This window comes from Hemiscyllium ocellatum, chromosome 30, assembly GCF_020745735.1.
Source record: "Hemiscyllium ocellatum isolate sHemOce1 chromosome 30, sHemOce1.pat.X.cur, whole genome shotgun sequence".
NCBI lineage: Eukaryota > Metazoa > Chordata > Chondrichthyes > Orectolobiformes > Hemiscylliidae > Hemiscyllium > Hemiscyllium ocellatum.
This window is the reverse complement of record NC_083430.1, coordinates 4044392-4057052: the sequence shown is the minus strand read 5'-3', so window position 1 is coordinate 4057052 and position 12661 is coordinate 4044392. Positions and strand designations below refer to the sequence as shown.

Genomic DNA, 12661 nt, shown 5'->3' with positions numbered 1-12661 from the left:
GCTGCTCCTCGGATGCTGCCTGACCTGCTGCCCTTTTCGTGCACCACACGTTTTGTCTCTGATCTCCAGCATCTGCAGTCCTCACTTTCTCCTAATATATATATAAAATGCCTTGGTATTCTTCTTACTCCTTGTTGCCAAGGACATTTCATGGCCTCTTTAAGTCCTCCTAATTTCTTGTCTAAGTTCATAACAGCAAGCTCAGTCCAGCTCAGTGAGTGATCATTGTTAACGTGTGAGGGTCCAGACAGTGAAAAGGCGATCTTGCAGTCTCCCCGTCAGCAGGAATAGGTTTGACAAGTATTTCAGCCTTGGGTAGCATCATTTCTGGTTCTGAGCCAATCTATTCTGAATGCAGCCCATACTTGAACACACAAATTAGGCTTCCAGTGCTGAGGGAGTGCCATGCTGCCTGTTGTGCCATCTGTGAAATAAAACTGTCAATGTCCACACTCAGGTTGACAGGGCTACAGTACACAGTTTTGAAGAAGAGCAAAGGCATTTTCCCTAGAGTCCATGCCAATTATTTATCCCTTAGACAACATCATGGAAACTGATGATCTCACCATGAACACATCAATGTTTGTACTTTGTTAACTGTACTGCTGTGAGGTATCTCTTTGCCATGATAGACACTATATAAATAAAAGTCTTGCTTTCTCTCAAAGAGGCTTGACACCCCTAATTCCCACCTGATACCAACTTCACTGCTTCATTTTCTTTCAGTGGCTAAGGAAAGTTGTATGGCTTTGCCACCATCTTCATTAATGTGAGGACTCAATGTGCTGAATGGCCTGCTTCCACACTTTGTATGAATGTTTGAACAACTGACTGAGTAAATTCTGCTCAGGAGGAAGAGAAGACTCTCAAATCAATGTTGACCTTTCCTCCATGGATTACACAGGGTGGCTGTAGAGCTCTGCTGTTGGAGTGTGAACTTCTATTCTAATTGGAAGACTGTTTGTTTGTGTTTCTTATTGTAGATGGGGTGAAGAGCAAGTACACGACGGACAGGTTCGCCAATACTGGGTATGTGGAAATCACAACCATGCACACAACACAATGTTGTTTTTTATCCCAATTAGAATGTAAGAGTATGTTGGGACATTAGTACAGGATTAGTTACAGAGTAAAGCATCCTCTACACAATCCCCATCAAACACCTCCAGGATAGGTAGAGAGTTAGATACAGAGTAAAGCTACCTTTGAACTCTTCAACTCTTTGAAATTGAAAGTAAATGAAATAAAGCTACCTTGACACTGTCTCCATCAAACACCTGGGGCACAGGGTTAAATACAAAGGCAAGTTTGTTCTACTCTTTTAAACTGAAACTAAATGTGCCTCAATACCATCCATATGAATCACTCCGAGGAGGAACAGCATGGGGTTAGATACAGAGTAAAGTACCTCTCTACTCTTTATAACTGAAAGTAAAACTGCCTCAACACTGTCCACTTCAAACAATCTCAGGACAGGGGTAACACATAGTTAAGAGTAACATTTTCTCTAATCTTTTAAAGAGGAAATAAAGCTTCCTCCACTTGTCTAAACATAAAGTAAAGCTCTCTCACACTGTCCCCATCAAAGACCCCAGGAATAGAATAAAGTAGAATATTCGTTATTATCCTGTGTATTCAAGTATGGGAATACAGTGAAAAGTTTACAACGTTGCCTCTCATGACACAATCTAAGTACAAATGCCAAGGTACAAATCTTAGATGCAAAAGTGGAATAAAAATGAAATGAAGTTGCATTAATGTACAGTGATTCATAGTATAAATAAGACATCGTTAAAAGGATAAACATTATAGTCAATAAAACAAATTACAGGTAAGCAAGAAATTGCAGTATCACAGCACAGATGTTTCCGCACATGGTCTGACCAGGCTCGTAGGTTGCTAATCGCCCACAACAGACCCCACTCCAAAAACCGCCCCTTCACTCCAGGCCTCCAGCCCGCTCCACTCCAGATGCCAGCCTGCCACACCACGCTTCAGGCCTCCAGCCTGCCCCACACTGTTCCAGGCCTCCAGCCTGCCCCACACTGCTCCAGGCTTCCAGCTTGCCCCACAGCACTCCAGGCCTCCAGCCAGCCCCAAGCCACTCCAAGCCTCCAGCCTGCGCCATACTGCTCCAGGCATCCAGTCTGTCCCGTACTTCTCTAGGCATCCAGCCTGCCTCGTACCACTCCAGGCCTCCAGCCTGCCCCATACCACTCCAGGCCTCCAGCCTGCCCCATACCGCTCCAGGCCTCCAGCCTGCCTCGCACCACTCCAGGCCTCCGCCTGTCCCATACCACTCCAGGCCTCCAGCCTGCCTCGTACCACTCCAGGCCTCCAGCTTGCCCCACACTGCTCCAGGCCTCCAGTGTACCCAGCTCTAGTTGGCCCAGCACCACTCCAGGCCTTTCAGCTGCTCCAAGTTGACTGGGAGAGGAGCCTAGTGGGAAAGACTTTGGAACAGCAATAGCATGAGTTTCTGGAAGCAGTTCAGACATAACAAAAATTCATCCCTAGGGAAAAGAAGGGAGGATGAGGAACTGTGGCTGATTAGGGAAGACAAGGATAGCATAAAATCAAAAGAGAAAGCATATAATATTACAAAGGCCAGTGGGAATCCAGAGGATTGGGAAGCTTACAAAGACAAACAGAGTGCAATGAAAAAAGAAATAAGGAAGGAGAAGATTAAATTTGAGGGTAAGCTAGCCAGTAATCTTAAGGAATACTGTAAGAGTTTCTTTAGATATATAAAGGGCGAAAGAGAGGGAAATGTGGACATTGGACTGCTGGAAAATGATGCTGGAGAGACAGGAGTGAGGAACAAGGAAATGGCTGAGGAACTGAATAATTACTTTGCCTCAATTTTCATGGTGGAAGATACGAGTAATATTCCAAAAATTCAAGAGACTGAAGGGGCAGAGCTGACAATGGTGGCCATCACCAAAGAGAAGGTGCTAGAAAAACTGAATGGCCAGAAGGTGGATAAATCACCTGGACCAGGTAGACTACATCCCAGAATTCTCAGGGAGATAATTGAAGAGATAGTGGAGATGTTAGTGATAAACTTTCAGGAATCGCTAGAATCGGGGAGGATCCCAAAGGACTGGAAAATGACACCCCTGTTTAAAACTGGAGTATGGCAAAACACAGAAAATTACAGTCCAATTAGCCTAACCTCGGTTGTGAGTAAAATTTTGGAGTCCATTGTGAAGGGTGAAATTTCTGAATACTTGGAAGTGTATGGTAAAATAGGCAAGGTCAGTGTGGTTTCATCTGACAAATCTACTGGAATTCTTTGAGGAAGTAATGAGCAGGTTAGACCAAGAAGAGCAAATGGATATTATTTATCTGGAATTCAAGAAGGCCTTTGACAAGGTACAGCACAGGAAGTTACTGAGTAAGGTAAGGGCCCATGGTGTCAGATGCAAGGTGCTAGCATGGATAGAATGATGGAAACATCAAACTGGACAGATTGACAAGTAAAAGATCACCGTGTGAGAGTGAGAAGGTGCATTGGAAAGATGGGTATAAAAAGAGAGATGGGAGGCTGCCCAAGATGACCATTACAGATGGATTGCCCATGGCACCTCATTGTTTATGTGAAAAATGAGCAAGGATGATGAGGTGCTTGAGGGTAATCATGGCAGTTAAAGTTAGCACCTTAAAGTGTAGCAAATGGTTGGATGGGAATGTGACAGAACGGTAATTGCTCCTAGGTCAATGTTGAAATTTCCACGTCAACGTGGGATGGAGAGATTACCTGCTCTATTATCACAGATCATGACATGGAGTATTTGACACTCTGGAGATTCTCAATGCATTATGAAATAAAATGACAGTAGAAGACCTGATTAGATCTGAAAATAACACACCACACTCAAATTTATAGCCCAAGTTGTGGTCTTAATCAGAATGTTGAGCAGTTCAGCTTTTCATGTGGGGTCAAGGCTGTATTTGCTAAAACAGGATGATGGAAATCCCTCTCATTTCAGGTACCTGCAGTCCCCATCAACCATTCCCAGGACAAGGGATTAGGGATAACATAAAGCTTCCTCTACACTGTCCCCATTAAACGCTCTCAGGACAGGGACAACACAGGGTCAGATACAGAATAAAGTTTGCTCTACTGTTTTAAACTGAAAGTGAGCTCCCTTGACGCTGTCCCCATCAAACACTCCAAGGGCAGGGAACAGCGTGGCTACCTGAATCATTGCCCTTGAGTCAAGAAAATAATCCTCTCATCGAAATCAATTCAAGAGAATGTTTGAGGTGGGACACCTGGGAGCAGAGGTCAGGCCCATCATTCCCCCCTCATAAAAAGTTTGACAATAGCCCCTGGGATTGTATGGTGGAGCAAAAGATAGGGCTGATGCCTTCTCAACAATCTTCAGTCAGATGTGCATCCCGGCCTCCACCAGTGGTCCCCAGCATCACAGGTAAGAGGCTCCAGCCAATTTGATTCACTCCATATGATATCAAGAAACAGCTGGAGACATTGGATACTGCAAAGGCAATGGGCCCTATTAACATTCCAGCAATGGTGCTGAAGATGTGTGCTCCAGAACTTGCCGCTCCCCGAGCCAACTGTTCCAGTAGAGTTACAACACTGGCATCTACCCGACAATGTGGAAAATTGCCCAGTTATGTCCTGTACACAAAAAGCAGGATAAATCCAACCCAGCCAATTACCGCCCAATCAGTCTACTCTCGATAATTAGTAACGTGATGAAAGGTGTTATCAACAGTGCCATCAAGCAGCACCGGCTCAGCAACAACTTGTTCAGTGACGCCCGTTTGGGTTTCGCTAGGGTCGCTCAGCTCCTGATCTCATTACAGCCTTGGTTCAAACATGCACAAAAGAGCTGAATTCCAGAGGGGAGGTGAGAGTGACAGCCCTTGACATCAAGGCTGCATTTGACCGAGTATGCATCAGGGAGCCCTGGCAAAACTGGAAACAATGGGTATCAGGGCAAGTACTTTGCTGGTTAGAGTCAGACCTAGCACAAAGGAAGATGGTTGTGGTTGTGGAGGGTCAGTCACCTCAGCTCCAGACATTTCTGCAGGAGACCCTCAAGATAGTGTCCTAGGCCCAACAATCTTTAGCTGCTTCATCAATGACCTTCCCTCTGTCATAAGGTCAGAAGTGGGCAAGTTCACCAATGATTGCAATTCCTCAAATACTGAAACAGTCAGTGCTCAAATGCAACAAGATCTGGACAATATCCAGGCTTGGGCTGACAATTGGCAAGTAACATTCGTGCCACATAAATGCCAGACAATGACCATCACCAATAAGAGATGCTCTAACCACCACCCCTTGACACTCATTGGTATTACCATCATTTAATCCCCCACTGTCATCATCCTTTGGATTACCATTGACCAGAAGCTCAACTGGACTCACCACAAACACACTGGCCACAAGAGCAGGTCAGAGACTAGGGATGCTGCAGCGAGTAACTCACCTTCTGACACCCAAAGTCTATCTACAAGGCACAGGTCAGGAATGTGATGGAATCCTCTCCACTGGCCTGGATGGTCCAGCTCCAACAACACTCAAGAAGCTTAACACCATCCAGGACCACGCAACCCGCTTGATTGGCACTACATCTACAAACATTCAATCCCTCCACCACCAGCATTCAGTAGCAGCCGTGTATACTATCTACATGACACATGACAAAAATTCACTAAAGATTCTTAGGCAGCACCTTCCAAACCCATGACCACCTCCATCTGGAAGGACAAGGGCAGCAGGTACTTGGGAACACCACCACCTGCACATACCCCTCCAAGCCACTCACCACCCTGACTTGGAAACATACTGCCATTCCTCCACAGTTGTTGGGTCAAAATCTTGGAATTCCCTCCCTACCGGCATTGTGGGTCAACCGACAGCAAGTGGACTGCAATGATTCAAGAAGGCAGCTCACCACCATCTCCTCAAGGGTAAATAGGGATGGGATATCCATGCTGGCCAGTCAGCGATACCCAAGTCCCACAAATGAATAAATTTAAATAAAGGCTAGCTGTGGAAAAGCTGACCCTGTTGATCGAAGACTTTGTTCCAAGTTTAAGAAACAAAGGAAGGGAAAAAACACAGCTATCACACCCTCCCCTCTAACAAGTGGCACAAGCACGCACACACAGACACACACATCCTCCCCATCTCTGTACATGCCACGCTCAGGCTCTACCCACACTACAAGCCATCTCTCATGAGTTATGCTATGTATGCCCTTTTGACTCAATTGCCCTTTATATTCCTATGCTTTCTTAGTGCCAACCCATGCCACACATCCACTACCATTTCCCTTTTACCTCTGGGTCCATGTGAGATGAAGTAAACCTTTGTTTCTATTTCTGACTCCATTTGTTTTAAAAGTCTGAACATTGAAATTCCTCCAATAGCTTAATGTCTTTTTTTAAAAAAAAGCAACCATATATATTCATAATTTATTTCAATGACTGTGAGCGGTGAGTCAAGATGTGACCAGATTGGCTGCTCGCTGTGATAATGATAGGTTGTGAAAATACGAGCAGCAGTAGTCCCTTTGAGCCTGCTCTGCCATTCAATATGATCATGGCTGATCATTTTATTAAGTACCCTGTTCCTACCTTCTCCCCATAACCTTTAATGCCTTTAGCTGTAAGAACTATATCTAACATCTTCTTTCACTGTTTTCGTCTCAACCACTTTCTGTACAGAGAATTCCACAAGCTCATCATTCTCTGATTGAAGAAATTTCTCTCCATCTCAGTCTTAAATGGCCTAACCTGGATCCTTAGATGGTGACCTCTGATTCTGGACTCCCAGAACATACTGTATAGCCCTGATAGAACTTTATAAGTTTCTATGAGATTATCTTTATTTCTCTAAAACCTGATGAATATAACCCTTACTCACCCAGTGTCTCTTCATATGTCAATTCCACCATCCCTAAGATTGGTTTACTAAACATTTGTTCTACTTCCTTCATAGCTAGAACATTCAGCCCCAGATAAGGGATCAAAACTGCACAATATACTCCAGGTGTGGTCTAACCAAGGACCTGGACAATTGTAGTAAAGTATCTCTGTTCCTGTACTTGAATCCTCTCACTATGAAGATGAACACACCTTCTTCTCCACCAGCTGCACCTTCCTGCTTACTTTCAGTGACTGGTTACAAGGACACCTAGGTCTCATTGCACCTCTTCCTTTCCAAATCTATTGAAAGGCAGATGATAACCTGCCTTCCTGTCATTGAAACAGTGAAATAGCAAGCTCTGATTTTTTAAACTGCAGACAGTTTAACCCTTCCAATGAGCTTCACAGTTCCCTTGACAGCTTGACAGTTCACCGACAGCTCGACATTTTCAATGAGCTTGGCAGTTTCAATGAGTTTGTTCACTTTTTACAGACATTCTTGTCTACTTTTATTAGCTGCAAAGGGTATTTGATCTATCCCAAGGCTCATTTAACTCACCTAATGAAGTCTTTAGGCCCTATTCAAAAGGGTGCCCTGTCTCTCCATATAACTGCGGCAACTCTAGGCTTTCTCTTGAAAAGCTCACAGATTTTCTTTTAGGCATCCTGCATGGAAGGCAATTGTGCTTCACCATTGGCAACTGCCTCTGTGAGTTGTGGATATACAAACAACAACCTGCAACTTGAAAAGAGGAAAATCAACACTATACTGGACAAAGCAGCAGCCTGCTTGGTCAGGACCCAACATCACCTTCTATCTTGACTTCCTCTACCACTGATGCATTGTAACAGCAGTGTGTACCAGATATACTGCAGCAGTTCACTGAGGTTCTGATAGAATCTTCTATATTCATAACCTCTACCATCTGGAAGGACCTGGACAGCAGATAGATTGCAGCACCACCACCTGCAAAATCTATTCCAGCTCACTTACCTTCCTGTCTTGGAAATGTACTGCCATTTTGTTACTGTCACTGGGGCGGAATCTGGAATTCCCTTTGTAATAGCACTCTGGATGCTGGGTCCCTAAACCGCAAGGACTGCAGCTGCTCAAGAGGCAGCACTTTTTGAAGGACAGCTAAGGACAGGTAAATAAATTCTGATCCAGTCATGAAGCCTTCCTCCCATGAAAGAGGAAATAAGAATCCTTTTGATACTGGGAACTTATGTTTTGACTCTCTGTCACGTAATATCCTCCTGTAAACAGGGTCTAATTATCAATGATGCTACTGAAACACTGGCTAATGTCTGTCCCCTGTTGGGCCCAGAGTGTGTTGGGCCATTTGTACTTTCTGCTTCTTTAAGAAGTCAAGAACATCCATTGAAATGCTGAAGAAGCTAAATACGCTACCTCCCCAGACTCCTTCATTCTCCAGCATGTCAGGCATCCTTTACATTTCTGATATATGAGAGCAGATGTTCATTTTACGAGGGGTGGGGGATGTTGCTGGAAGGTTGTTACTGAAAGGGTCTGAGGAACATGTACTGATATTTTCCTTCCTCCAATAATGTCTTTCTTTTTGTTTTTGTTCCAGATTGCTGCTAACTCTTGGGGAAAGGACTGGGGTGAGAATGGTTACTTCAGGATAGCTCGGGGTGAGAATGAGTGTGATATTGAAACCTTCATCCTTGGTAGCTGGGGACGAGTGACCATGGAGGACATGCATCATAAATGAAGCCCGTGGCAAACTAGCTGTGACATTCAGGACAGTGTATGCCATGTTTGGAGGAGACACCTTCATCAAGTTTCCCCTCTTTCTCAGTCTGCTCTCAGTATTCAGCAAAGATGCAGTGTTAAATGGACCTTCATCAGCACCACAGATTATGTCAGGTATCACACATCAGGATAAAGCTTGTGCCTTACCAAAGAACTTCACTTTTTGTGAATGAAGCTCATTTTTTTTCTTGTGGACACACTCCTAGGGATTGTTGCCATGCAATGATAGTGAACAAGAAGACGTGAAAAAATGAATATCATACTCAACTGGTGTGATGGGGTGAGAGGAGAGAGCCACTGGTAGCCCCAGCTACTGACAATCAGTGCACCAACCAAAAGAGGAAGTTCAGTCCATTTTTAATACCCTACCATCCGTGAGGACTGGAATATCATGTATCAATCCTCCTGCCTCCCTGGGTAATTTAGTTGGACTTGATAACAATGGAGATTCTACCTGGTGATCTAGTGTAGGGGTGTGGCACAATGTACTAGCACAAAACCACAAGGGATGTTGGGAAACAGCAAGGGTATCCAAATGGTCACTTCCTCTGTTGGTAACCTTACTCTCAGGGCAAAGTTTCAGCTTCAAATCTGGAATTTATATGGTTTTCACATTCTGAACAATTATAATTGGATTCTATTAGGCACCATTTTTCTTTACAAAATGAACTCAAATATGAAGTGCATCATATACACGTCTGTGTGCTTACTGAATATTTTTACTGATCCAGAGAAGGTTGTGATTTACACATCAATAGAGGTAAAAAGTAAAATACTTCTATTCACCATTTAGAGCACAATTTGCAAATTCGAGCCAAGTTATTCAGCATCAACAACAAGAAGCACATTTCTTTTTACCCAAAGACCACTGAGTATCTGCGTCTTGCTCCTCGGCTATACATTCAGGTGCTGTCCAAAATTTTCATAATTGATCTCAGAATTTTTTTGGGTGAGGATATTAAGAGGCAGTGGAGAAAAAGCAGGTAAATGGGGTTGGGGTACCAGTCAGCCATGATCTCATTGAATGGCAAAAAGGATTGTGAATCCTCCTCACACTGGCTGTGCTAATCTGTTGGCATCAGATCCAAGATTTATTTGGAATGGTTCACAGAGATTAAGAAGTTCAGTAAATATGGAGGAAGTTTGGGGTTCCTTACAGCAGAGAAGTCTCCAAGGAATAACAATGTTAAGAACTGTTTAGAGTGGCAGTTGGGTGTGTAACTTGAGGATATTGATTTAAGGAAATTGGTAGGAGGGATGAACAATGCTTGATGTGGCAATTTATTATCTGGAGTGTGCTGCCTGAAAAGGTAGGAGAATCAGATTCACCAACAAATGGGAATTAATTGAAAAGGATTATAGATAAAGCATGAGAATGGATATGATTAACTTCCTCAGAGAACCAACACAGGTACAATGGCCCAAATAACCATAACACATAGAAGGAGGCTATGTGGCAAGTTAGCACTATTTGTGCCACGATGTAATTCAAATTCCAGATTGCAGAGGGAGTGAAGTTTGGCCTCCAACTGTTCCCAGTGTATGTCTACTTTATCTTATTCATTGTCACGTGGTAACTGGATTATCAATTTTATATATTTTTACCACATTCCACACATGTTGATCTTACTTAATAAACATCTATGTCTGTTATAAGTGTCAAACTAAAATAAATTTGGTAAAAATGACACCTACATTTATGTGTTTCTGAGGTGTGTGGTTTATGTGGTTAGCAGCATTGTAAGTGATAAATGCTGATTTCAGGAACTGGTCATAAAAGAAATTTGGAGATAGGATGTGATTGGTGGAGAAGTGTGGGACCGACACACAGGTAGAATTGGTAAGCAGCCGGGAGAACTTAACTCAGGTGCAGAGGGAGTGTAGCATCCAATTTGCTGTAGCACTGTGCACTTTCAATTCACTTCAGTGACTGTTCCTACTTTAGTTGAGTAGGCATCATTGATTCTACCAGCATTTCTATTCCAGTTACATGAGGAATGAGCTGTTGAGTTGACCCTCCAGATCATAACATTTATAAATGGAGATTGTTCCAAGATGGGTCTTGAAGAATTTGAGTGGTGATTGTTTTCACTATTTCCTTTATCATTTTGTTCCAGGGTGGAATTATCCTTGGGAGGAGAGATTGTTGGTACAGTATCTGGGAAATAAATGGTTTTTGTGGTTTCTTTGGCTGGCTACCTCATGTTGTGTCAATATTGGAGGGCACAGTACCTATTTCTGTCAATTTGTACCAGTTCATTCCATATTCTATAGCTTTTTCCTTCAAGTGCCCATCCAATTTCCCTTTGCACTCATTAATTGTATCCACTAGTCATGAATGATGGTGGGCAATGAAATAATTCATCGAAGGAAAAAGACATCATTAATGTCCCCATATCCTCAATAATGGAGGATCCTAGCACATTAGTGCAGAAGGTAAGACTGATGCGTTTACAACAATCTTCAGCCAGAAATGCCAAGTGGATGATCCATCCTCAGCCTGCTCCAAAGTCCCCAGCATTAGAGATGCTAGTCCTCAGCCAATTCAACTCATTCCACATGATGTCAAGAAGTGGTTGGAGGCACTTTATGGGCTTTGACAACTTTCTAGCAATAGTCCTGAAGACTTGTGCTCCAAAACCTATTGTTCTCCTAGTCAAGCTGTTCCAGTAAAGCTACAACACTGGCATCTACCCAACACTCTGCAAATTTTCCCACATATAACCTGTACACATAAAAGCAGGACAAATCCAACCCAGCCCCTTCAGTCTGCACTCAATCATCCGTAAAGTGATGGAGTCAGCAATTTCTCAACAATATTATGCTCACTGATTCTTAGTTTGGTTCTGTCAGGCACATTCAGATCCTGACCTCATGACAGCCTTGGTTCAAGCATGGACAAAAGAGCTGATTCCAGTGGCGAGGCAACAGTGACTGTCCTGATTTCAAGACAATATTCAGCCAAACGTGGCATCAAGGAGCCCAAGTAAAACTGGATTCACAGAATATAGAATTGTTCAAGAGCTGGAGGAGGCCATTTGGCCCATCACTCCCGCACCAATTACCCAGTGCCAATCTCCTGTCTTTTCCCAATATTCCTGCACACCATTTATATCCTTTGTTTTATTCTCTCATGGGACCTGGGCATTATTGACTGGTTAGCATTTATTGCCCATCTCTATTTGCCCTTGAGAAGGTTATGGTGATCAGCTTTCTTTTACCACTGCAATCCACATGATCTAGGTTGGCCCACAGTGCTGATATGGAGGGAATTCCAGAATTTTGACTCAGTGACAGTGAAAGAACAGTGATATATATTCCCAAGTCAGGATGGTGAGTGGCTTGGAGGGGAACTTGCAGTAGGTGGTATTCCCATGTATCTGTGCCCTTGTCCTTTGAGATGATAGTGATTATCAGTTTGGAAGGAGCTGACTCAGCTGTTTAGTGAATTCTTGCAGTGTACCTTAAAAGTGGTGCTACTACTGAACATCAGTGGTGGAGGAAGTGGATGCTTGTGGATGCGGTGCGAATCAAGCAGACTGCTTTGTCCTAGATCAGGTCAAGTTTCTTGAATGTTGTTGGAGCTGCACCTATCCGGGCAAGTGGGGAGTATACCATCACACTCCTGACTTGTGCCTTGTAGATGGTGGTCAGGCTTGAAGAGTCAGGAGGTGAGCTATTTACCACTGTATTTCTAGCCTCTGACCAGCTATCATAGCCACTGAATATATGTGGCAAGTTTTTGTCAATGGCAACCCATTACTGATAGCAGGGAATTCAGTGATGTCAAGGGCAGTGGTTAGATTGTCTTTATTGGTGATGGTCATTGCCTGGTATTTGTGTGACATGAGTGTTACTTTGCATTTGTCAATCCAAGCCTGGATATTGTCCAGATCATGTTGCATTTGTACACTGATTGCTTCAGTACGGGAGTTGTCACGAATGGTGCTGAACTTGCTGCAATCATCAGCAAAC

At 43.5% G+C, this 12661-nt stretch overlaps 1 protein-coding gene across 1 annotated transcript in view; it reads left to right on the top strand.

Moving 5' to 3' along the window:
• tinagl1 (tubulointerstitial nephritis antigen-like 1) overlaps window positions 1–10382 on the top strand; it is a 111542-nt gene extending 101160 nt beyond the window's left edge. Inside the window, exons 11-12 of the mRNA XM_060847515.1 lie at window positions 984–1029; window positions 8505–10382. Coding sequence (XP_060703498.1) covers window positions 984–1029; window positions 8505–8645 — 187 coding nt within the window. The 3' untranslated portion in view covers window positions 8646–10382. The remainder of the gene's footprint in view (window positions 1–983; window positions 1030–8504) is intronic.
• Window positions 10383–12661: the final 2279 nt, after the last annotated feature.